We start from the raw sequence: 25,749 nt of genomic DNA on the forward strand, positions 1-25,749 counted from the left end.
CAGCACTACCAATGAAATGTACCTCATCAACCACAGGCATCAGCAGTGGGACATTCATTTAAGGTAGCAGTCAAAGCCAAAGTCCCTTAAAAGCATGTGAGAACATGCATTATGGCTTTCACACCTTTACATTAAAAAAGAATAAAATCCAACAGGATTTAGTTTGCACTAAAAGCAGCCTTAAGTATCTCTTCTCTGCAAACTGTTAGTCCAAATCACCCTTCTCTTACATAAAGCCACCATATAAGACAAAGGGATTCTGAATGTACTTTATCCCTTTTTAAGCAGAAAGACATCTGTTAAAGCAGTGAAGTACTTTGTTACTCATCCAACACATTCAGGGTACTTCAGGAGAAGCAATATTAGAAATCATGGGGAATTTTGAGAAGTTCATGATTGGGAAACTCTAAACATAATTAAAGGTATGGAGGAAGCTAGTCAGAGTTTACAAAAGCATGACTTCAAAGAGTACTTACTTATTAGAATTGGTGATGTCAGTGGTTAAACATTCACGTGTTAATGGGAGATGAGAAGGTACATTAAAACCATAAAAATAAACAAAAGTAATGTTAAGACTTCTAAAATAAGCATAAGATTTGAAAACTTAAAAAAAAGAATGAGGAAAGAAACCTGATATAAAACTCCAGTGGTGTTCTTAGCAATATTTACTCCCATCTACAGAATGGATTCCCTGGGCTTTCTTAACCATCTCAGCGAACGGAACTGTTCACCTAAGTTCTGTAGTACAGCTAATTTGCTACTTACCCCAAATAAGTTTCATTGGATAAAGAGTTTGCAAAGGGATGAAAGGTCTTAACATGGTAGTCACCTTTCTTTCACCACATTACATGCAATTTCCTACTTAAAGTTTTCTATTGATAGATGAAGGAAATAGCAAACACTTAAAGGTTCCTTGCTCTGCAGTGTTACGGACCAGCAAAGCAGTTGGCTTCTGCCATCATTGTTATTCCAGACTTGCTAAAACAACATCTGCTCTAAAAAGATTAGAGCTGAGTTGGATACTGTTGTGCAACTCAGAATCCAAACACTGGAACAGCAGATATACCGTGCTACCTGATCTATTTCACAGGGCTTGAGAATTAAACCAGCCCTGTCAGTCACCTACATCATTTTCAATATTTATAGGTATCTGTTTGAAGCCACAGTACACTTGGAATTCCAGTCTGACAGTAACACCCCCACCATTCCTGTTGCTGACATCAGTGACTGTACTATGTCTGCTTAAAATAAACATAATCCATTAAGTTCCTCTCAAAGAACGGACTGTTGTTAATCCATTTTTTCCATGATCAAAATCTGCATTTTGAAAACATAAACTGAAAGAAGTGAAATACAGGAAGGCATCACAACGCTAAAGAGGTAGCAAAATCCCAGTTAATGTCAATTTGCTGTTAACAGCAACATGGCCAAGACTTAAACCATAAGATCCAAATAAAACAACATGCTTTAAAACACAATCATCCAACTGGACGTGCAACATAAGCTCTCTAAAGCTTGGACTACTAATTTTTGATGCTTTCAAAGTAAACACTGAATGCTTTTCAGTAGTCTGTGTGTTTCAGTTTCAATACAAAAAAAAAGAAAGATAATATACCATGTTGCTTGTAGATTGGTGGCTTTCTGTAAATGTTGACACCCTGATCTGTAAAATGGAGAAACAGAAAAGTGTTAATAGGAGAACTTCTTCAGTTATTGGTAAAGGTAACACCAACACTAAAACAGTAGACAGACCAAATTAAGGATGTAGCACATAAAAAGCCAGCATTATACAGAATCAGATTGTCTGAAGGAAACATAAGAACGAGTGACAAGTAGAAGACGTGTGGTATGGAGTCCGCTGGAGCTGATTCTGTAACATGGATGAATTCAAATCATGAACAATTCATTTTAAATATTATCGGTGTGACAGACATTGGGAAATGCAAACAAGCAAGACATCTCAGGGGTGAAAATACAAGCTATTTGGGGAAAAGCACCCCAAAGTAACTTCTGTGGAAAATTGTGCTCCAGCCACAACAGCTCAATTTTCTTTCCAGCTGACTGGTTGTATTGAGGAGAATGCAGTGAGCCCACCATTCACTTCAAAACCCGGAGAACAAAACATCTGTTCCATACATAGTTTTGAACAGCCAACAACACCTTGACTTCACAGAGTCAGTGTTAAGGGATAACCTGTTTGTCCTCAAACACAAGGACAGACTTCTTCATAATTTTTACTTATATACATATTAATGTAAGGATGACCACATTGCATACTATCAACATAAGTCAGGAAAAGGTCACTTCCCAGAACCCTAATGTTATAAATCTGAAGCATATTTTAAAAATAAAATATTTTTACAATAATGAGCCAAGATGGGAATTACATTGTTCTAAACTACCCACCCACCCCAAAGCAGCTCTTCAAGTATCCCACACAGCCACAAATAAATAAGTTACTTCAAAATCAGTCCTATGGTGCAAAATCTGAGTCAGTTTTACTGCAAGATCACAACGAGCTGCAGGGAACTAAGACATTTAAGTCAAAACCCTATTTTGCTACTACATCATACTGCCTGAAAAAAAATAAACTTTTCAATCATATTGGCATGGAGGAAGAAGAAAACATTTCTAGAATACATGTTGGGGGTTTGGATTTAATGATCTTTGGGGTCCCTTCCAACCCCTACGATTCTGTGTGCTGTTGTCTACCATAGATCTCACTGAAGCGCTACAGGAACCAACCTTCAATGTTGAGGAAATCAATCTAGAAATCTGTAGGGAAAAAAAAAATGTAAAACTACTTTATAGAACCCTATTTCCTGGACTAAATGACAGGCAAATTACCTGCAATACAAAAATGCACTGATGTACTTTGTGCTAGTGATCTTCTTACAGTTACCTGAACAGCAAATAGGCACAAAGGCTAAAAGGGAACTAGGCAGCAAGACTTTATTGCACACCTGTGCCAGACAGCTATACAGGGTATGTGCACACAGCTCCTGGGCTGCACTGCTCCAGCTGAAGAGGACAGCTCTCCCACCACACTCGGCATTGTGTACCTAGCTGGGCTCTTCACACAAGTGTACTTCAACTTACTTATGTCCAGGCAGCCAGGTTAGCTTAGGCACTTCACACAGCCTACCTTGGCCATGCCATGTCACGCTGACTGAAAGGAAACATCCACAGTCTATCAGGTCTGAGGGCTGGAGGAAGAGCAGCAGCTTCGGGCAATTCAAGGGGATACCAGACTGAGGGGGGGACCTGATGACACAAGGCTTTCAGCTAGCACTGACGCAGTCAGATGATGCGCGTCAGCAACCCCAGGGTCAGGACACACACCCTCATCCTATCAAATCACAAGAGAAGCGTTCTCACTTTAGAAGAGAACCTGCTTTATAGAGAGGGTATCTTCATGCATGCTAATTCCTGCAGATCTGTGTGCTTCTGCAAGGACACCAAGCCACTGCATGAAACAGGTGAAGAAACTTCCTCATTTGGTTTAAAAAAAAACCACACACACAAAAAAAAAACCCCCAACAACATTAAATGAATGGAACACTAAAGTAGAACTGTTTGTAGAACTGAAACTAGTTCCATCAGTGACTACATGTGTAATGGCTCACAGGCCAACTCTTCTGCATGCTACTGTGAATCATAACCAATTCCTCCAAAGTTAGATGAGTTATGCTTGTGCAACTGGGAGAAAAATCAAGCCCTACAAGAGCTGGTATACAGCTCCTGGGCCATTAGCAGACCCTGAAAAACATGATGTTCTAACAGCAAAACACCTGAGCAACACAACAAGTAAAAATCACCATAAGCCCCCATTTCTGAAGGCAGCACTCCTCCCACAAAGCTCAGGAGCAGGCAGTCCCACACCCTGCGTGTGCATCCCACGGCAGACAGCATGAAACGATAGAGACAAGACAGAAGGTACAAAGGCTACATTCTAGACTGTGACAGGACACCGAGACACACACAGTGCCAGCTCCTACCTGGAACATGGAAATGTTTAGGGGCCTGAGCGTAAGTTGGAGTGAGAGGGCGGCTGTCTGGCCGATAGGGGACAGGGGAGTTCCGACCGCTGGACGGCTCATTGCCTCCAATGAAAGAATGGAGAAAACAAAATGAGAAGAGGGAGAGCAATTAACGAAAAAATAAAATTAAATTAAAAAAGCAAGCCCAATCAAACCCAAACAAAATCGGTGGAACCAAAACCTCGAGGGAGAAAAGGAAGTTTAAACAAAAAATACGAACACAAATAAGAACAAAATCTGGTAGCCCTGGTGACTCTTTTTTTTATCCCCTCATTTTCCTGCAGAGACAAAGATCTGTGTTCAGACTGGAGTTGAGGTTTTAGCAGCTTGCACTCATTCTGACGGCATGCAGGCAGGAGCTGTGTGCTGGTGGCCGGTGATTAGATGGGCAACGTGGAAAAGAAAAATGGAAGGTTACTCAGCAATGACTTATTACAGAGATTGACATTTGGAGTTAAAAGTCGCAGGCACAGAGCACAGTAGTTGATAAGAGAACTCAAAACAAAACCAAATCCAAGCAGGGAGAAGCATATGCTGGCAGCTACTAGTTCCCTAAACCAAAGCGCATAAATGCTAGAGATGAAAAATAGCTGCTAGGCCACTTGGCCTGTATCAAAAGGCATACCTGTTCCTTACACATTCTTTCATTGGGTTAAGCCCTCTGGTAGGAAGTTTATGATATGAAAAATAATGTGGAAAACAATGCAGCCCATCTGGAGGCTGCACTCAGATTGCAGGTGCCACCCAAGTCTATGAATTGTCTCCAGTGACAGTACTTTATGACTGCTGACTTAGCAAATATGAATCTAATGTTTAAAAATGTAATTTCCATTTGTGTGATTGTTTTTACTAGGATTATTTCTTTGCCTTCTTACAATCCAGGTCAGTCCAATAGCCCTGAAAGCTCCTGTGACTGTCTGGGGGAGAAGGTTCTGTGTGGCAGAAACATGCAGCTTGACTTAACAGCTGATTTCCAAACACATGACTCTGTGTGCACCATAAAAGAATGCTGCTGCCTTTTATTTTGTGCCATTCTTTACTGTAGCGCAAACACATAAAAGCAAAACCTTCCCACTTGAGTGCTTAGTTTGTATGGGTGCAGCTGACCACAAAGGTGTGAGAGAGGGGAGCAAAAACCTCTTCATTTTTTCAGGTACACACCAGTGACTGAAAAACCTAGCAAAGCAGAACAGCTGACAGGTCCAGAAGGGCTGTAACAACAGAAAAACCCTTGCAGGCCTACTTTCAGCTCTAGGTTTCCTATGTTTCATTAGAGGACTGAACATCTCAGACTCTACAAACTTCTTTTTTATATATTGTAGGAGGGAAGAAAAACAGAGGTTTCCTTTATACTGTTCCTCTTTTACCCAAGTGGTCATCTGCCAATTGTAAAGTTATCAGAAAGGAAGGGTTGGGGGGGGGGGGGGGGGAGGGGGAGGAAATGCTTCTAACACACCTCACTGAGAGAGATGTGCCAGCATACAAGATAATTCATCTGTACATGTGTGTTCTAAAAATGATATGCATGTACAGTTCAGGGGCCTTAGCTGAATAAAAAATTGTCCTGAAGAATCCATCTGCAATGTTCTGTGTTTACCACTCTGATGCTTTACCTCTAAATGACATGTTGCACATGACAACCCTCAGAGAAGATATTCTTTCAGCCATGTGAGCAGACAGCAGCTTTCCTACTTTGGGTGCAGTGGTGATGAGCTCCTGGCTAGATCATAATACATGCTAGATTTACCTACTCTGAAAAGTAGTGTGACTGATTACTTAAGGTAATACCGCCACATCTCAGTCTCTTGTCCTTTACTTGGCAGTTCCAATACTGAGTTCTATTTGTCCCACCTTTGAAAAACCATAATGCTGAAAGGCTGAGCTTACCTAGTCTCGTTTTACTTGTTTTCTGCTTCTATTGAGGGAGTACAAGCTATTTCTTGGCAAAATAATTGTTTTATAGGGAAAAAGACACAAGCACTGAGATGGTCACAAGATAAAGTTAATTCCAAAATGCCACCTTGCCTTTTTGTTTCCATCAGCTGTATCTTCAATGAAAGAGACAAATCAAAAAGAATTTATTGAGCTGTGGACTGTGACAACAGAGGAGTCACAAGCACATTTTATCTGCTGGGAAGTGGTAGTCAAGATGATCTGTACATAAATACTTCAAGAGTGTGGGAAAGTTCTATTTACAGTTCCTCTATTGCTAACACTGGAAGTACCGGAAAGAAACCCTTCTTACATCCCTCTCTTTATCTAAACCAGACACAGCTAAGTATGCTCACACCCATAAATGTATGATGGCTAATCTCATGTGTGCTACACGTAAAATCTGCTTAGAGAGAGCTGGTAACGTACAATGCATGCAGTATAAGGCACACAATTAGTGCGGTATCATCCTGTATATGTTACTCTACAGACATCTCAGTCGCCTGGTATTTCCTGGGGTTCCTGTGCAGCCTGTCTCTTTCTAATGATTCCTACTAGTACTGACAAATGACTCTTCTTTACAGTTTCTAGGATTGTAGTCTCATTAACCACAACTGCTGCAGGAGGGAATGGTGCATCTGTTTGGATTCTCATTACATCATCTCTGATGAGGCCACTCTTATAATAAGGCTTAAGTGCTCCAGATGCAGTAATAAAATCACTCACAGTTTATGAAAGCAGTTCATGCTTAGGAATCAAGAACATAATTATTTCAGTTTGCTTGTTATTTGTAAAAATCACCACCAGTTAAACACAGCATTTTCTTCTGCATCTTCTCAGAAATGAAGAAAACATCAAAAAATGAAATGTTTTGTTTCTAAAAGATCTCTCTCTTTCTTTTTCTCTCTCTTTCTTTTTTTTTTTTTTTTTTTTTTTTTTTTTTTACTAGAACAAATCTGCAAAAATGACATGGAACCACAGTAAGATTTCAGTGCATAAAAATAGCCATTTTTCAGAAAATAAATGATTTTCAACTTTGTTAGAGGAATCACACCAATGCCTACTTAGAACAGCTTTAAGGCTCTAGCTACAATGGGTTTTAGGAACAGAAAATCACAGGAACTTCATGGCAGTTTGGTACAAAAATGGCACTCTTTGAGACTATGTTGATTTCCAGAAATACAACATAGCTTCAGCATTTGCTAAACTCCAGATAGTGCTGGAGAAGCCAGGAAAAGCTGAGATTTCTAAGCCATTGACCTTGACACTAACTTTAACCTGTGCAGGAGATCACAGAAGATGCACAAAAGGGTTTTGAAGTGAACAAAAATGACTGGTCATGCTTTCAGTGTAAAGGCAGGGTTCTTTTGACTCCAAGCACATGAGGTGCCCTATTAGGTTTGGAGGAGAATAATTGCTTCCAAGTTCAAAGGAAACTGGCGCTCAACTGAAAATGATGCAGCACAGAAACATGCCTATGATGATATGGGAAAAAAAAAATCAGCAGTGCAATTTGTTAAGAGGGTTCCCCTAGCAATAAGATTTGCAACTGCTTCCCTACACGGGGCACAACATAATGCAGGTTCCTGACGTCTTCTCAAGTGTTTGCTACTGGACCTGCTCTGCATTTCACGAGCTAAGCTCACAGAATCAGGCCAAAAAATCCTGTATGCAGCCAACACTCAGCCTTCTGTCCATTTGCAATTTAACTGCTCTGCTTCTAAGCAGACAAAACAAAGAACCCAAACTCAACAGCACCTGAAGACCTAAGAGCTTTTCAGGTTTCAAGCTGTTATTTGTAGAGCCTCTATTTCCAAAACTAACTGGGAAGTTGAGGAACAGCCAACCTGTTTTACAGGTGGATTTTTTAGCTGCACCCACAAAACATTGGAAATAGTTATCACACACATAATATTTGATTTCAGAGACCTGTTTCAGGGCAGGAAAGTTGTGAAAACCAAGGCTCAAATTCACTATGGAGGTCGGTAGATTCCTTATGGGAATGGTCTGCGAGCAGAGAAACATAGAAACAGCCCTCTACTCCCTCACCAACTCAGAGCTCCTTCTACACAGAAATCTCATGGGGCCTAAGCAGTACTCTCAAATGCCTCTGAAAAATTCTAGGCATGTAAGACGAAATCCTGGGTCTCAATGAGAGTTTTGTCCCTGATTTCAGTAGGGTCGGGGTTTCTTTCATTCATGGACTTGTTTTGATTCTTTCATAGCAAAGACAGTACTTTATTGAGATAAGTCCAAATTCAATGGAGAATCCAAATGAGTTTAAATGAAGTCTGGGCTGATAAATATTACACTCCCTTCCAGCCTGCTAAACATGTATGTTAAATCAACAAACTCTCAGTAAGACCTTCTTGGGCACTTTTAACCCTTTCACTCCTCAAAATTCTTCAGATCTGACCTGGTCTGCAAGGCTTGAGCATTACACTGCCTTAAACATTATGCTATGTATAAATACACAAATTGGTCTTAGTGTCAACTACATTTCCTGGCCTGTAGTTACAAAATAATAGGGACGTAATGTGACAAATACACCTTTCATGGTCATTATGCTGTTTGGAAATCACACTGTTTTCCTACAAAAGTTTTGGCATGATTCAGTCTCCAAATCCTGAAAAAACAAAATATCCTACATAGCAAACAAACAAACAAAAAAGCCTACAGCGTTATGAAATGTTTCTTACAAATTTACACCAATTTGACCTTTTGCTCAAAGTACAAAATGGCTTTGAGAAAGGCTGACCATGGCAAAGAAGTTTATATGACATTTCTTCATTAAATCATTGTAAACCTATCACATCTAATTAACTTCTGACAGTGTAACAGTTCTCATCTCAGATGTGTTCACAAGGGTCTAATTTCTAGTAGACAGAAATGCCACACTCAATGGTAAAATGAGGCAGGTGTTTAACTTCAAAAATTGACATCTACAACATCCAAGGCAAACCGCTTAGAGTAAGAGGACAGAGTTGCATCAGGTGCAGCCAGTACCAAACCAACCTCTCTTTTCTGCTACACAGATGTAAAAAAGGGGTACTTAGACATGTGGTAAACAATGGTTGCAAATGAAGAACCAGGTAGGAAACCAGATCAATCCCATCAGTGGATAACCAAATAGCTGTTTGCAAACACAAAGCAGTGCATGTTCACGTGCAACCGGGCTTCACTCAACACTATGTAAATGTAGAAACAAATAAAGCCCCCCCACAAAATCTTCTAACTATATATGGGGCAGGCTATATTATCTCTTCCATGTACATCTACACGTTGCAACAGGGGAGAGGTTTATTTAACAAAAATATCATCTCTCCCTGGAGCCTCATCTTTAAGTACACATACACTGTGAGAACACACACGCATATTGTACATATGTGTTTTTTTTGGAGTATATTTTCCATTGTAATTCTTTCACAAGACAAGCTTGCCCTGACCTAAGGAATACCACAAACATTGGTTCATATAATGTTTGGGGTTTGTGAGCACTTCATTGAACACTTAAGATGCTGGAAAAATTACAAAAGTCTTCAGGCCTTTTGACTTTTTGTACCTTTCAGCATTTTTTAGCAATGGGAATACAAAGATCTTTCATGAGTTACTTATCTTCACCTTAAACAAGTGGAAGAAATGGCAATTGTTATTTAATTTCAGTGGACCTTATTGTATCTGATATATCGGCTAACATACTGTTTTCATGAATTTCTATTACACAAGTATGTAGGCACTGAACAAACCACTAACAAGTCCCCATCTGACAGTGCTAATAAATTAACAGCCCTAACTCTTTTACTATGAGATTTGCAATCATTTGATGGTCCTTCTCCAAAGCTTCTGCAGTACACCTTATATCACCCATTCCGGAGGGATTGTGTACCTAACAACTCCCTTTTAGTCCCATACAAGTACCTAATATCCACATTAACATATGAACCTAACCAAAGTGCCCCAGGTCACTTTCAGAAAGTGCTTCTTTTTCTCAGCCAACAATCAAGAGATTACTACTCTCCCAACTGAGATGTGAATTGCAAGACATGACTACCCACTGCTTGCTCCGCAGGCAACATGCCACATCCTCAGCTGTTGTGCACTGTCATAGTGATGTAAACGTCAGCTTTTGGGAGTTTTGCTTAGTTTTCACACACAAATCCTGTGCAGGTCTAAGACCTGAATGTAAAACTTTGAAACACAAGGGATTCTTACAATATTCTGTGTGACCACAGCTATCACTCATCATGTCTATCTCCTAAGAACCATACCCACTCCTTTATCTACACCACTTGTAATTCCAACTGGCTTTTTAAACCAACCAGCAAGAGATACAGACTTAATCTGCATGTATGTATTTGAAATATGAAAACAATAGGCATGGATTTTCAATAGTTCTGATTTATCTGTTCAATAAGCTATTTTATCAACAGAAAAAGAATGAAAATGCCACTTGAAAGAATGTGGGTATTAATTTGGATCGTCAGCAAAGAAACGTTGAAATTGCAAGGGTTATGGATTAACTGCATGCTGAAATGAGCTGTGTATCTATTTTTAAGGGTCCCAATTTTTAAAGTTCAAAGTGAGGTTTATTTTTCTGTAGTGAAATAATAGGGAAGTTGAAAGTGTGTATTAATGAAAATCCACTAAGAAAATGCAAAATTACAATTAGTACTGGTGATCTGATTGTTTGAAGAAAGACAACATTGAGATCTATTAGCATTTCCTGAAAGTGCATGGAAACAATCTCCTTGCAACTGCCTTTGATTAACTTCAGTTTCTGATTATCTGCATTAATCAAAGGTGCCAGAATAGAATCCATGCTCAACATACTCAATTGCCTCTTTTCGAGCTTTTCCAAGTGATAGAAGCTCTGACTGTCTTTCCCTAGAGAAGGAGCAGCACAGCCAGAGCACTCCAATAGAAATAAAACCATATTCACAGAGAGCAAGAAGTAAAACTAAAAGCTCACTGAGCTGAATGAGCTTTTTAAATGGACAGAAAGAAAGAACAACTCCCATCCTCCAAATCAAATATTGTAAAAGAACAGATTAAGAAGCAATAAGAGACCAGATCCTCAGGTAGCACAAATCCCTGCAACTCTACTGCCTTCAGCAGAGTTGGCTGATTCTTACTACTTGAGGAGAGGCCTAGAGATTTTAATTTTATTTTGTTTGGCACTTGTGACTGCCAACAAAATTAAGGGTGATTCATTTCCTCATCTCATATTTTTCGATCACCTTGATTTCATCCAGGTAGTATCTGTCTGTAGTGCATTTTCAAATGCATGTTTTAAGAGTGTGGAAATAATAGTTAATTTGATACGCTAGCTGCTGTAGAGATTGCATGTACCAATTTAAAGGAGGCTAAATTAGGATCTAAACAGTAGATAATGCTTCCTTCAGCATTTCTAATTGGGAATTTGCCTGATGACTCTTCAGCTAGGGCCCTTAGAAATGACATACATCCTCCATGAAAGGACATTATGTCTATTCTAACAATTTTAAGTGTAACGGCACATTTCGAGGCATGCTCAGCTATACAGCCAATGATAACCTTACAGAGATGCACCTTACTAGCTTTGACAGAATGCTAATAAATCTCCAGCCTGGAGGGTACTCCCTGGAGAGGCCTGGCTCCTTACCTTTGACATGGGGGATGAAGTGGTGTCGGAAGGGGGAGTTGGGGCGGGAGTCATGGTGAGCGGAGCTGAGACTGCTAGTGCGCAGGTATGAGAACCGCTGCACACCAGTAGAGAGCAGCTCTGCAGCAGCAGGGAATCGGGGGGCAGAACAAAATGAAAACAAAGAAAAACAATAAGAGAAAGGCAGGGAAGGAGGCTTCAAAGGAAGAAAAAGAAAGGCATTACACAATTAGGATTCTGAAAAGGAGGAAGGAAAAGAAAAAAAAAAAAAGGTTAAAAGACGTACCAAAGGGTTCATAAATCTTAGACAAAATTACAGCGAGTAGTTGAAAAGATGCTCAGATTTGAACTGCATTGCTGATTCAGCATACTATTTACTAGCTTAATGAGCTTATGATCTATGCCTTTGTTACCAGAAAGTAGCCTGTTACCATCATGCAAACATCACCAACATTGATGCTCAGTTAGTTAAGAAAGCAGCGCTTCTGCAAAGTGTCTAACCAAAAAAACCATCAGTCAAGAGGCATGCAAGCTGCCTTCTATTGTTTTAACACATTCCAAAAATGCTGCTGACGTCAGATACAGCGTCAGGGTACGAAAAGGCTGCAAACTTTATCAAAACTTGAAGCATTCCAATTTTGAAGAACCTGATGCTGACAACGTCAACACAGTGCTTCACTTCTCTCTCAAGGGCAGCTGGAAGCCAAGCAGGAGTTCTCTGGGGCCACTGAGCTTATTCAGGAAGAAATTACTCTTGCAAATAACAAAAGGTACCATTTGGAGGAATGTGGCAAATATACAAATACTATCGTTCAACACGAATGACGCTGTAGGAAAGCCACACATTAATATTAATAATTACCCCAAAGCAGGCTTGCAAAGATCAAAACAATGCATTCTACGGATGTTTCTGTATCATAGGAGAAATAGAAGCAGGTGACTCACAGATGTGATCACCCTGAGAAGAGACCAGCTTGAACAAAAAGATTCTCAGAACATCCCCCAGAATGAAATTTTGAAGATTTTACATTTGGACCCTTCTGAGGAAGGCCTTTGATTGAACAGAAAGTGAAATTCAATCACAGTAAAGTCTGGAATGAGGTCTGGATTCCTTAACCATGTCTGATACCAGAGAGAGATGGAAAAATACCCTTGGAACTGCCAGAATCAAGAGACTGAAGTTTGCAGCTTTTTCACGCTTTATAAATGTCTTTCAGTTTTAGCTGTAATGTCATTTTAAAACACAATCATGTTGTCAGCACTAAGTATCAGAAACAATTTGCTTCTGTCCCACCTCCCTTGAGTGCTTTAAATAAGGCATTCACTGACAGACACAATTAGCTGCTTTCAGCCCACCCCCACTAGGAAATGGCTGCTGCACTCATGTTCCACAATCACAGCTCTATAATAAATCTTTAATTTTAAAAATGCAGCTCCTATTATGTATGGGCTTTTGGCAGGCCAAGTGTTCATCTGCAATCATTGAGGAAGATGGAACTGCATGACTGCATCACTTAATTTAAAAACAGGTCACAAAGATTTAATTCATCACCACTAAGAGTAAATTAGACTTGAAAAGTACTCAATGAATTGCATTTAGGGATATATTTTTATGTGTAGTTTGGGTGCGGATGAACATTCCAGTTTCATGTATTGCTTTCACATACACAATCAGACATCTGAATGCACTTGGAAACTATCTGACCTGTATGTTTAATATATTATACACAGAATTTGCACATCACTGCTAAATCAATAAAAATGTCAGTATTTTCAAATGTGCTTTGTAATTGTCTGTAATTTTAAGTAAGTGTGTCATGCACACCATGAATCTACGTTTAGGAAAATGACAAGTTATTTGGAATATCTGAGTTATCTGCTGTTCAGTCTGACATTGCATGGCTGCACCAAGCATTGAATGAGTACTTCTTTAGAAAGGAAAAATGCCACACTAGTGGCTGTTGTATAGTCAAGTCGTAACTTTTGTTTCCAAGATATGTTGTTTTTCCCAAATTCCAGAATGAAGTTTGTGATTTGTTGCTGTAAACAGCTGCTCGCTTTCACAAATTTACATACACTTGAAAATTAATTAATCAGAAACAAAAGCAGAAGGTCAGCTCTTATGACGTAAGACACTCATCAACATAGGGCGGAATACTGCATCGATCAAGAACAAAAAAAAACAGGTAGAAAATGAGATATTAAAATATGCATCAACTTTTCAATCAGCTGCTGAGAGAAACAAGTGCTTCTCTGTGCCACTAAGCAACATAATAAACACTACTTTTACACATACTTCTAATGTAGTTGCCCTTACCAGGTCTGTGGAAATGCTGAGGGGAACGTGACATGGTGGGTGTGTAGCTATGGCGACTGTACACCGGAGAATTAATAGAGCCCTGACTAGTAGACCTGTGAATCATGCGATCCCGAACATCTTGATAACCCTGCAGAATAGAAGCAATTAAAATGGAATTCATTGCAAAATATAAATGCACATTATATGCTTCTTCTAGCGGCGTTAAACTTTCATGGATCTGAACACATCCACCGAAGATACTGAAAAAATATATTCCTTAAGCTTCCAGCCCATTTCATTATTACTGTTATCTAATGATCTGCTCCAATGACTCTGATCCATTTTTACAGCCAGTGTCTGAGATCAGTCTTAGAAGGTTCCAACTCTGCCTGTAACTCGGGGTAATTTCTATTACACTTTCTGTAATTCCAGATTCCCCTTATAGAGCCATAGGAACATGGAAAGTTGCATCCTAGTCCTGCAGTACATGGTACAGATTCATGAGCTAGTCCTCAACTAGATCAGCTGGAAACCAGCAAGAACTGAACAGCTGCAACACAGAGCTATCCATGGCTTTATTTACTGTCTGTCTCAGCTAGCTACAACAAGGGTCTGTAGTATCCAAAACAGGCCTGTCCCATGCCCTCCCCTCTGAAAACAAGACCCCGCCTTGTACAGTGAAGCCTAACATTCTCAGTTTCCTGGAAGACCTTACAAAACAAACCCAAGCCAAACAAAATGAGAAAGCACACTCAAAGCAAACCAAAGCAGGACAAAAGAGATGGGAGCAATCTGAATGCAGGAAGAACTACAACAAATTGTAAAGCTTTTTTTAAAAATTATTTCTTTTCTTTTAAACATGTAGCAATCACTGCAACTTTTATATTGCAAACAAATAACGCTTCTCCATTCCAAAATGATAACACTTATGCAATGGAATTTATACATCTTTAGTATACTGACAAATGACTATACTATTTAATGCTACTGTAATGCTTAAAATAGTTCCAAGGTCAAAACAGAACTAAACCAAAGAAACCAAACCATAGCTGTGTTTTATTCAAGGTAAAACTACAACTGTCTTAGTTGCAACCATATTACTTAAAGGCTTAGAGCAGCATTTTAGGTAATGTAAGTCATCCATCTGAGACCCTGTGGGTGTCACCAGAAGGACGTGTGCCTAAGTGACCTCTGCTGGACAAATGGCTCTGTGTTACAGACAACAATTGGGTAGGGGCACCAGATTCATTTTTTGTATAATCTGTCAGGGAGGACTTTATGTTCTCCTTCGAGGTGATCAAAAAACATTTCTATATGCCCCCTTCCAGAAAAGACAGATCAGGTCAGTAACAAAATCAACACCTGCATTCGCTGAAGCGAGTAATTCTAGTCATGGCAAGATGAGGTTTTACAACACTTACTTCTGCAGAAGGGGTAGGTGATAATGTCCGTGGAGACTGCAAAGACATAAGAAAGTAAGGTTACAGAATCATCACTGCATGTCTTGGGCCAGAAAATGGCAACCCAAACACTGCTGCAGATAGAAGGATATTATGCAGCAGTACAAAATGACACTGTAGGCATCACTGAGGCCATTGTAATGCTGCAACTTGCTTTTTCCACATTGCTCAGGAACTGGTCCATAAATCACTGAAGTGCTTAAAGTTTCTGGGAGAATCTTTATAAGCGTGATTAATTCAGTCAGATATCATGCAATGACATCTCTCAGCCATCTAATGATTGCTGTAATTAAAACATAGCTGTAGAGATCAAAATCAGAAAGAGTTATTAATTTAATAAGCATGCCTGTTATCAAGAACTCTTTAAAGTGGAAATCAGAAGTAAATAATCTTAACTCAAAGCTTTGCATGGCATCAGAAATACAGAGCATCTTCCAAGATGAAGCACATTTTTCCTCCAGTACACACAGCCTGGCAAAAATCTGCTTTTCGGCAAGGCTTTACATGTCATCCCCAGTGCAGAGCAGTACACAGACAGCATCATTTCTTTGCTATGATCTCTCTCTAAGTTAGCTTTGTGCTCACCCATACTTATGCACACAGAACCAACAGGAATTACAAGCCCATATACTGAAGGAACTATGCAAAAGCCAGAGGTCAGAAACATGCATAATACTTACAGACAGCTTGTATTACAGATAGGGAAACCGAGGTAAGACATATCTTTAGAAACCAGCTTAGGATCATGCATTGGTTGGTGGTACAAACAACTACAAAGGCTATATACAATTACCAGCTATGTATCTTTTATCATAAGGCAATTAGAAGATCAGGATTAAAAATACTTATTTTTATGTGTTACATTTCAATATTATTCAATGACCATAGTAAATCTGGCAAGAGATAATACTTTCAGATAAGACCACAATTATTACAGAACAAGATTTTTAGCTAAAATATCCAGCTCCCACTAGATGGTGCTATGTGAAAGTGTTTCTCAACACGGGCTTCCAGAAAAACAAGTCTGGTGGTTAATTGAATGTGAGAGATAATCAGTGAGAAACTTTTCAATGCATTTCCCTTTCATTGCAATGAAGAAGAAAGTGTTTTGTCACTTTCTGTATCTAAACTACACAGTTTTCTTGTAGCTCATCTACTGCATTTAAGGTTTGTCTGCACTACTGGGTTAACTTCAATGGCTCTTACACACACAAATCTTTCTTACCTGGCTTTGGTGTTTGTTGGTTTTTTTTTTTTTAAATCGTGGTGAAAGGCATTTCTAGGGTACAGTTTTAAGCTCGGGCTCACAGTTGCTTTAACCCCATCACGTATAAACACTTTCCAAATAGACTGCAGGCTAACTCTCAGTCTGCAAATCCCAGCCACAACTAACCATGTCACCTCCCTTGCTTTTTAAAGATGATGGTGACTAATGTATGATATACCAAGATTAAAGCATCACTCCTTTATGACAACACAGACACACGGATCACTCCACCCTGATGGGCTTCTGCTTTCATTAGGGAAAGGGAAGGGAGGACAAAGAGGTACACAGAGGCGAGGTGAATTGCCCAAGGTCACAGCAGTCACTGGTAGCATCAGGCAGGGAGCCCAGCTCTCCCAAAAGGAAGGCGAGAACCCTTTCGTTTCTGGAGATTTCTGAAGTCACCAGAAATTAATAAGATTTAATGCTGGTGATAACACAGCATAAGAAAACACCAAAGGCTTTTGTTCTTCTCCAGAATAAGCATAATGGCAGACAGTTTCCAACGTATGGCTTTATCAGTGAGCAGCATCCCCTTGAGGATTAACAAATAGTTCCTCTGGGTGAGATCAGTTCCTCCTCCGTGAGTAACAAGAGACCGGTGTTTCTAACAGGTTATGTGGAATGGCCGAGATCTGTTGGAACTGGGCAGAGATCACCACTGCATCTCTGGTTATGAATCAGACATCAGCTGATCTGATCTCTTAATCTCATTTCATTCCTGAGTTGAACTCTCTCCTGAATTTCCTCATATTTAGTTACAACTCATAAGTTAAAATATTAGCCCTATGAAATAATAAAGAACAAAGTAAAAAACCTGCTGTAAATCTGACCTGCTACTGGATAGAATATGTTGCTAAGATGGGATATTATTAGTCACTTCAAACCACTGTCTGAATGATCTATTGAGCTTCCTTTTCCCTCAGCTTATCTCCATGCTCAGTTCACCAAGACTGTAACATGAATCCACTTCTATGTCCACTTAGATTTGCATTTTGGAAGTCAAATCTACAGTCATCTGGTATCACTTGACAAAATCTACTTCATGACCTTCACTGACCACCTAAAACATAACTGCAGCTACAGAAGTTCACCTGAGAAAACTGGGGAATGCTACAGCCTGAAAGCTGTCTTTAAAAACAAGTTTAAGTAAATAAATTAGATGGCTGCTTCATTTGTTGAATTCTTTACTGTCAGCAGTCTAAAATGCAAGGCACCTATTTCCACACTGCAACTCACCTGCTGTTTCCAGTCGGAAGAGCACTTAATCTTGACCTACTTCAGATCCTACCCTGTATGGCATTGTGCTTCAGAAATCTATTTCCATTCAATCTGAGAGAAAGTGTCCTGCTGTTCTGAATCCTCTGAATCCACAGAACATCATGGTAATTCCCCATATTCTGTCATGAGTGCTTGTGCTCTACAGCAATGTGCCTGCTATGTAGCACAATGCTAGGCTGGCTTTTGCCTCGTGTTCTGGACCCAAAGACCAGAACACCTTTTCAAATTATGAGAACAGACACACAGCCTGCAACCTGTTCCCCACTCCTCTGCCAGCAGCTGGTGTTAATGCAGACAAGAAGACGACCTGTGTGTTTAACTATGCAGTTTCCCCACATAAGGCATCATCATGACTGTTCCCATTTAATCCAGATCAAACAGACAAAAAGCACTTTGAACAGCAGAAGCAACAGTACTAAAGAGTGTTAATTAGAAATTATTTCAGAAGAGGATAGAAGCGTAGCAGGCTTTGAGAAAAGCTTATAGCAGAATGGGTTGCTTGTCAGTTCATTACCTCTCCAAGACTCTGTCTCTCCTGTCTGTCCTCGTAGGCGGAAGTGTAGAATGGCTCATAAGTAATTAGGTCTGGACGTTCAATGTCATAAATGGCCTTGACTTTGGGAATGGCTGCTAAATCCTTGTAATCAAGGATCTCATTGTCTACTTTTGCCTGAAGGTCAAAGACAGAACATAAATTAACTTACACAAATGCACTGGCAATTTCTATTCTACACAATTTATGATTCTGTGTATTTGTTATTGCACTGTTGCTATGGAAAACCCTTTCTGGCACTCTACACACAAAGTGACTGCTTCTTGTTCTTCTCCAAGTGGGCCTCCTCTCCAAGAGCACACAGTGTTTTCTGAGTTTGGGAAAGAAAGAATACTGCATATACACATGTAACACAAAAGTTCCCTATTGACTGCACTGAGCTGGAAACTTCAGCTCTACAGATGACTCATTTTGTGTCCTAAGGCAAGTCATTTCACCTCTATTCCATCTGTAATATGTGTGATATTATCAACTAAGTCTGCAGATCACAGAGATTATGAGAGGATTCCATGCGGGAGACCACAGACAGAATGCCAGCCTCTAACTTTGCACACAAGAGGAAATACAACTTATTACAAGGATATAACAACGCAAGCAGGACTGGTCAGGGCTAGGCATCAAACACCCTCCCAACTCAAATTATTATATTGCATTCATCACTCAACCTATACGCAAGCTCCTAACTAAAGTGTATGTTAATTAATAATAGGTTAATTTATAATACTAACACTGACTATTCTTTCATTAGAGCTGCAAAGAACTCTCAGCTAGTTCAGAACCAGAGTAGAAAATCGTTTCCAAAAAGACAGCTGCACCCATCAGAAGAAACAGGAAAGAGGCCTTACCTATTGTTTATGTAGCTAATATCTTTCCTTACTTAAAAGAAGGCTTGCTGAAAAAAATCATCATAAATTCTTACCTACATTATAGAAATTCATTTTATTTTTAAAACTAAAAATGGATATTCAAACTGCTTCTACCAGCTACTTTAGTTACATATAGCAGGCTGCACAAGGAAATAAGACTGATCTGTTTCTACTCACCTTCCACTCTGTTCTGAGTACTAGCACCTACTATCTTTAGGTTTATGTGCATTTACCTTCCCAAGCTCTTCTCTGCCATGAATCAGACAAGCAAGGACTGAGAATGTTAGCAAATCCACATTCTAAAAATACCATCAAATCTGTTCAGTTTTGACTCACCGGATATAACAAAGTACCTTAAGCCAATTTAGCCCTTAATATAGGTAGGTTTATGAATTCATAAATTTTTAATGCCAGTCCATTAATTAGCTGTTACTGTATGGATATTTTTACTCCAACGTAAATTGCCATACATATTTTCACAGATCTGAATGTAGGCCAACATGCTGGTTGCCACACAGACTCCACTGCTCAGCAACAAGTGAGGTTTCCTAAGCTAAAGTTTATGCAGGTGGTATTAACAGCAGGACGGCAGTTCTCCAAGGCATGCCCTGTGGTTTGACATTTGTAAGTGTGAACATTTTTATCACGTTAGTTGTTTTTGGCTGTTGTTGAAATGCACTAAAGAACAAACATTCAACCCAAGCTCAGGATTTGAGATTTATAATTTTTGGTATCATTGATATTTTTTCTGCATTATTCTATATGTAACAAGTAAATCTATATGCCTTATGTTTTCACCTGTACAATCTTAATGTTATCTACAAAATCAGTGATTCAGTACGACATACAAATAACAAAAAAGAACATTTGCCCCGCAGTCTTCCTTTTCCAAACAAATCTTTGTCTTTGATCCCCTCAAAATGGACTCTCACTCAACTTGCTCTCTTGACATTTTCTTCCTTAGCGTCTACTTCTCCCCTGGATTTTGTGCAGGTTTTATGCAGCATGTTTTACATGCGGAGAAAGGTTATATGGACTTTCAAGTAGATGTGAGTACTTGGAAGCATAGGTTGTATGTATGCAATTACAGCACACTTGGCAAGGCTGAGCAGTTGTTATTCACTCAATTACACCTGATTCCACACTTTCTCTCTCTTTAGAACACAATTAGTAGATGACCTTTTTTTTGACCCTACAGACTTCTCTACCAAGAAAAAAAGGGCAGTGACAACACTGAAATGCCTGAAGAAGTAGTATAAGGAGAAAACAATTATTGCTTTGGAATTTTCAGGTAAACCTTCTGCTGATGCGTTTCTGTTATTTCTTAGATCACGTGGGTTCTAAACTTCTAAAAATGCAGGATCAGCCAGCCTTCCTTCAGTGCACTTGACCCTCTTCCTCTTGTTCTGCAGCTGCTGACAGCAGACCTCTCAAAGAGCTGCATATTGAAGTGCAAAGATAACATGTCTAACAAAGTCAACTGATCTGTCTGTCTTATATCCCTGTTAGCATCATCCAGTGATTTCAGGAGATTTGCTAAGTGTTTGATTGGCCTGAAAAAGCTCTGCCCTGCTCTTGAAATTCCATAGTAACGAAAACAAAATTTGTCACAGCAATGAGAAATTTAATAATTTAACCACTAGGATGAAGGCATTAGAATCAGCAAAGAATGACTTATTTCAGCATGGAGTATTTCATGTCCAAGCAAAGGTTCAGCAGCTTATTCCTCAGAAAGAATACTTACATAGATAGTGTGGCCTGGCGAGCCAGGTATACTGGAACCTGGTCTGGAATAAATGCTTTCTGACGATGTTCTGGTAGGCTGAAAAACAAACAGTAACTTTTCAGAGCTATCTAAAGCAATGAACACTTGGTAACTTTGGATACAAGTGGAGAAGTCTGCACACATCTTGAAATTAACTGCATTTTGAAGAAAAAAAAAAACACCAACATAAGATCAAGCATTCTGGCAAATCCCACGATCTCACAAGGCAACTGGACTCTTTTTTTTTTTTTTTTTTCTGCAGGAGAAGGAGTGCTGTGAGAGGTGAAGGAGGTTTTCTAAATCATAGCGTGAAAGACCCACAACAATAATGAACAAGTCCAAATGACACCTGCCAGAGTCACTGCGAGGAGCCGCACAGCATACAGTTCAGGATGGTCATTCTATCAAAATGTTAGTTCACAAACAGCAAGAGAGATCAACAGCCAGTCGTCCAGCAGCCAAAATTACTAAGGAGAGCGCAGCACACGCATTATTGCTTTCCAAATGTTCAGTCATTGGATTTCCATCATGAATACAGAATTGAAATCAGCCTTTTTCGGTAGAAGGACCTGAAATCCTTGGAGCAGTTCCCTACATCTGCAGTACAACTTAGAAGCAACTTAAGAGCTGAACTATTGCTTGAAATGTCTTGACTCCCTGCACTGCAAACTCCTGATGTTTAAATACATTGTCACATACTTAGTGGATTTTTCAGCATTTCTTCAGTATTAAACAGATCCTGACTCCCTAGGGCAAGTTTTATGAGAGCAACAGCACTGAGATGTGGGAACCCTGAAAAATGTATAAATTCAAAAACCATTTATTTAATTAAAATTTACAAAGGCTATCAGGGCAAGAACTCATACATTCAGCATGCAGCAGGAACACAAAGTTAACCAAACATGTCCTACTTCAACTCGTGCAGCAAGAGCATTGAAAAGCAATGCATCAGTAGATGATTCTGAGGACGCTACTTCAGTGGGATACGTCAAAGCCACTGAAAATTACATCTTGTCAATCATGACACTGAACTAAGGGACCTTTGGGTCACTGTTTGAAGAGAAGGAAGGCTTAGCAGCTTGGCTTCGTGATTTTTCTACTGCACCTTTCTCATCCTTCAGCACACACTTCCTGATCAAATCCTCCAGTGCTCTCTGAGTCTTTCTATTTTAACTGCATCCCCAGGAAAACCACTGGACTCGTCCTTATACAAATGCTGAAGGCTACATAAAATTGGATTTCTCTGACACCATCTGTGGAAATGAAATCATCATATGCAGGGATGGTCAAAGGGAGAAAGGGCTTTGAACACATTCCATCAAAAAACGTGAAGATCCAGATCAAACAGGCAACAGATGTGGCCATGGAATGACACAGCTACCAATCCCCTCCGGAGCATGTGAGAACGCCTTCTCAGCTGGACCTCTGTATGTTTCTTTCCTTTTTTCTCTGTAGATACAAATTCCTAAATCCCAAAAGGGAGTGCAGAAATTTCTCAGCTGCCCTTTGGCTCCTCCCATGATGCAATCAAAGAAAAACTAAACCAACAATAAACAACCCACTTGTTTTATGGAAATGTTACAAGACTCAAGCTGGCTGTGGCCGAGGAACACTTTATTCCCTTTCGTTCTGCCATCTCACACCGCTGAGAAAGGGCACTTGTAACATGTTGCTGCAGTTGCTATGGAAAGCAATTGTTTTCATTACAACACAGGGAACACAGCTATGAACTGCGAGGGGTGTCCATCACCTTTCACTTTTGGCAGACGTACTTTAGGAATTTTGTCCGATTGATTTTCCCTCTTGCAGGAAAACAAGCACAGGAGCCAGCTCCAGCTTCTCAAGTGGCACACCCTCTGGGATGCGTTTCTCTCCAGCTCTTTTGTCATCACTTCAGAAAATGAGAATTTTTTAGTTCTTGCTCCAGCCCCGAGCCACACCTCTTAGTGCAACAGCTAAAATCTTCTTTAGCAAAAGAAAATTTCCCTGTGCTTGTCACATCAGTGACTGTGCTGAACAGAGTCAGACATGTAAGAAGACACATCCTGCTGATGTATTTCTTAGGTGCTCTTTCCTGAAGCACTGGAGCAGTTGTCAGATGGACCGACAAGTCACAGCACTTGTTCTTCAGCTCCATTCTGTGCTTCTACAACAAGGTCCTCACCGCCACACCATCAGCATGGCCATGAGCCAGAGATGACACTCCTCAGAACCAGTTTTCTATTTCCCATGACTTCCCGTGTCCATTAATTTAACCTCCCATCTACTTACTGCAGGGCAGGGTGCCACTCTCCCAGCCACCACTTGACCACACAAATCCAAGCAGACTTTTCACTCTGTGCTACCTCTGTTGCCTCCTAGAACAGAATCCTGCTTGATTCTAGAATATAATCCCAAAACCAGTACATGAAAGAGGACTTCTACACCTACTCTCACCCTTGCTGCTTCACTTGGCCCCAGTTCTTTGAATAAGTCAGTCTGTTTCCACTGCAGATTGCTATTTCCTACTCTGCTGCTTCCCATATGGTCTGGGAGCCTTCACAGATCTGCACCTTCCCCTAAAGGCAATTGCAGAGGAGAGCTGATCAGAGCACAGATTAAAACTGGAATTGTGGCAAACCTTGATTCAACCTTTAGCTTCATTGTAGATATCACATGAGCATCTCATGCACACATTACTGGAAGATAACAGGTAAGGAAATGAGAGGAAATCTTCTCTAATAGGAATACATTCATTTAGTGGTGTTTCAGCCCCTCCCAACCAGCCTGAGAAACCAGGTCTGCACTCCCAGCAACACAGAAACTTAAGTAATCTTATTTCTGCCCAGACCTGGCACATTCTTTACATGACTGCTTTTTCTTTAGGGATCGAAGTACTGCTTTTTGTAATGACACCTCAGATCACAGGAATTTAAAGAAAACATTTATTAATAGCTATAACTATCTTTTTTCTTGTAGTGTGCTGTCCTTCTTGCCTTTTTTTGACTGTGTAAGAGTCATTTACTTTTCCTTCCCTCACCAACCCAAAAGCACATAACACCAGTGTATAAGTTAATAAGGGATGTCTGTAGCACGTACAGGGAGTATGTGAATGTAAATGAAAAAAACACAACAGAAATTCAATCAGTTGAAATTCATGTATATCATTCAAGAAACCACTGCAGAAGGTATCTAAAACATCTGTAAGACTTCTCTGTATTCTTTGTTTTATCACAGACCTCTTATTTCAGCGTTTTTGTTCTTCATTTCATGCATTTGTCTTCGATGCAAAAGTTCTTTACCAACTTCATTTCCAGATTGGCAGAGGTAACCCCAACTCTCATGCTCCCGATGCTCATCCTGTTAGGTTCACTGTGAATTTCAGCACTCAGTTACTGTATCACCCATGCACACGCTCCAAACTGATTAGCTCGTTACTTTGACATTAGACTGCAAAGCTTGACACGTTCATCTACATTTATCTCAGTTTGTCATGTTATCATGCATGGCGCATCATCTAAATAAGTGAGTTTTTTAAATAAAAGCATCTACGCTGGAGCCATTCACATCACCCAGTTACTGCTGTAATGTGGTGGCTGTGGCTTCAGAAAATACAGATGTTCAGAATCATGCACTATTAAAACTTACAAGTGCAGGCAAACAGATCAAATCTGATCCCGAGAACATCTGGCCAAACAGATGCACTATTGTTTAACAAAGGCATCGTCAGCATTGTCTACAGTACCTGCCTTAGTTTTTTGATAGAGTTCATTATGCAAGGCGGTGATAATAGCTGCAGAAGAACGAATACGATTTCACTTAATAACATTGAACATTGCAGTTTAAACAAATTCTCTAAACCTCAGTCACTGTAAGGCATATTTGTAAACTAAAAGAAGTTTAGCGTGTAATTTACTCTACTTGGCAGGCACAACTTTGCAACAGCAAGGAATCTGACAGTCCCAGTACAACAGTAATGTTCAGTGACAGTGTACAAGGCCAAGAAAGTACTTCAGTGCTGCAGCATTCATTGTGCCTGTCTGCCAGTGTAACTCCTGACAAGTGTGTTACCTTCCAATGCATGGAGCCTGTCATTATTTCCCTCCCTTAAAAATTCACAAGGTTATATATAAATTGGGCATGCTCTCACTTACTGTGTGCAAAAGGGTTTTGCATCAAGCAAAACATGTACAACTAAAATTGAAAGTTTTCATGTAGATTAATGTCCTTGGCCCATCTTAACAGCAACAGCAATGACCTCATCTTTACTCTGCAGAAGATCACATGAAGTCAAAATCTGTTTTGAGTTACACTTCATATAATCAGCATGTACATCTAAACAGAATTAAGTATCGACTAAATTTACACATGAAGATAAAATCTGACCCTAAGCTACTTCTATGTTACAGTCTACAACGTGAGAAAGTCTACTTTTGTTTTGGCATAGGCCACTCCTATTTTTCTTTGCATATTTTTCTAATGCATTAGATAGGATTCATTCTTAATCCTAAGACTCCTGCATTTCAACACTGGAAACTCACAGGTCTGCATGATAAACTGATTGCAAGAAGGCACTACACTGGTCTAAAAGATGAGCAAAACAGCACCTCAGCACTCTTTTTACTTCATTACCAAGTGAAAGCTTCCTCAGGTATGGCTTGCATGCAGT

At 39.8% G+C, this 25,749-nt stretch overlaps 1 protein-coding gene across 3 annotated transcripts in view; it reads right to left on the minus strand.

The window, feature by feature from the left end:
- Window positions 1–25,749, minus strand: part of ABLIM1 (actin binding LIM protein 1) — a 160,550-nt gene that overhangs the window by 10,240 nt on the left and 124,561 nt on the right. For 2 of the 3 annotated variants that reach the window (XM_072340080.1, XM_072340081.1), the window contains exons 9-14: window positions 21,081–21,158; window positions 18,432–18,587; window positions 15,334–15,369; window positions 13,931–14,060; window positions 3,999–4,103; window positions 1,616–1,663 (exon numbers count right to left, since the gene is read on the minus strand). In XM_072340080.1, the coding sequence (XP_072196181.1) occupies window positions 1,616–1,663; window positions 3,999–4,103; window positions 13,931–14,060; window positions 15,334–15,369; window positions 18,432–18,587; window positions 21,081–21,158 (553 nt within the window). Of the gene's footprint in view, window positions 1–1,615; window positions 1,664–3,998; window positions 4,104–11,613; window positions 11,734–13,930; window positions 14,061–15,333; window positions 15,370–18,431; window positions 18,588–21,080; window positions 21,159–25,749 lie in introns of all 3 variants that reach the window. The other variant, XM_072340082.1, reaches the window with a different exon arrangement.

This window comes from Excalfactoria chinensis, chromosome 6, assembly GCF_039878825.1.
Source record: "Excalfactoria chinensis isolate bCotChi1 chromosome 6, bCotChi1.hap2, whole genome shotgun sequence".
Classification (NCBI taxonomy): domain Eukaryota; kingdom Metazoa; phylum Chordata; class Aves; order Galliformes; family Phasianidae; genus Excalfactoria; species Excalfactoria chinensis.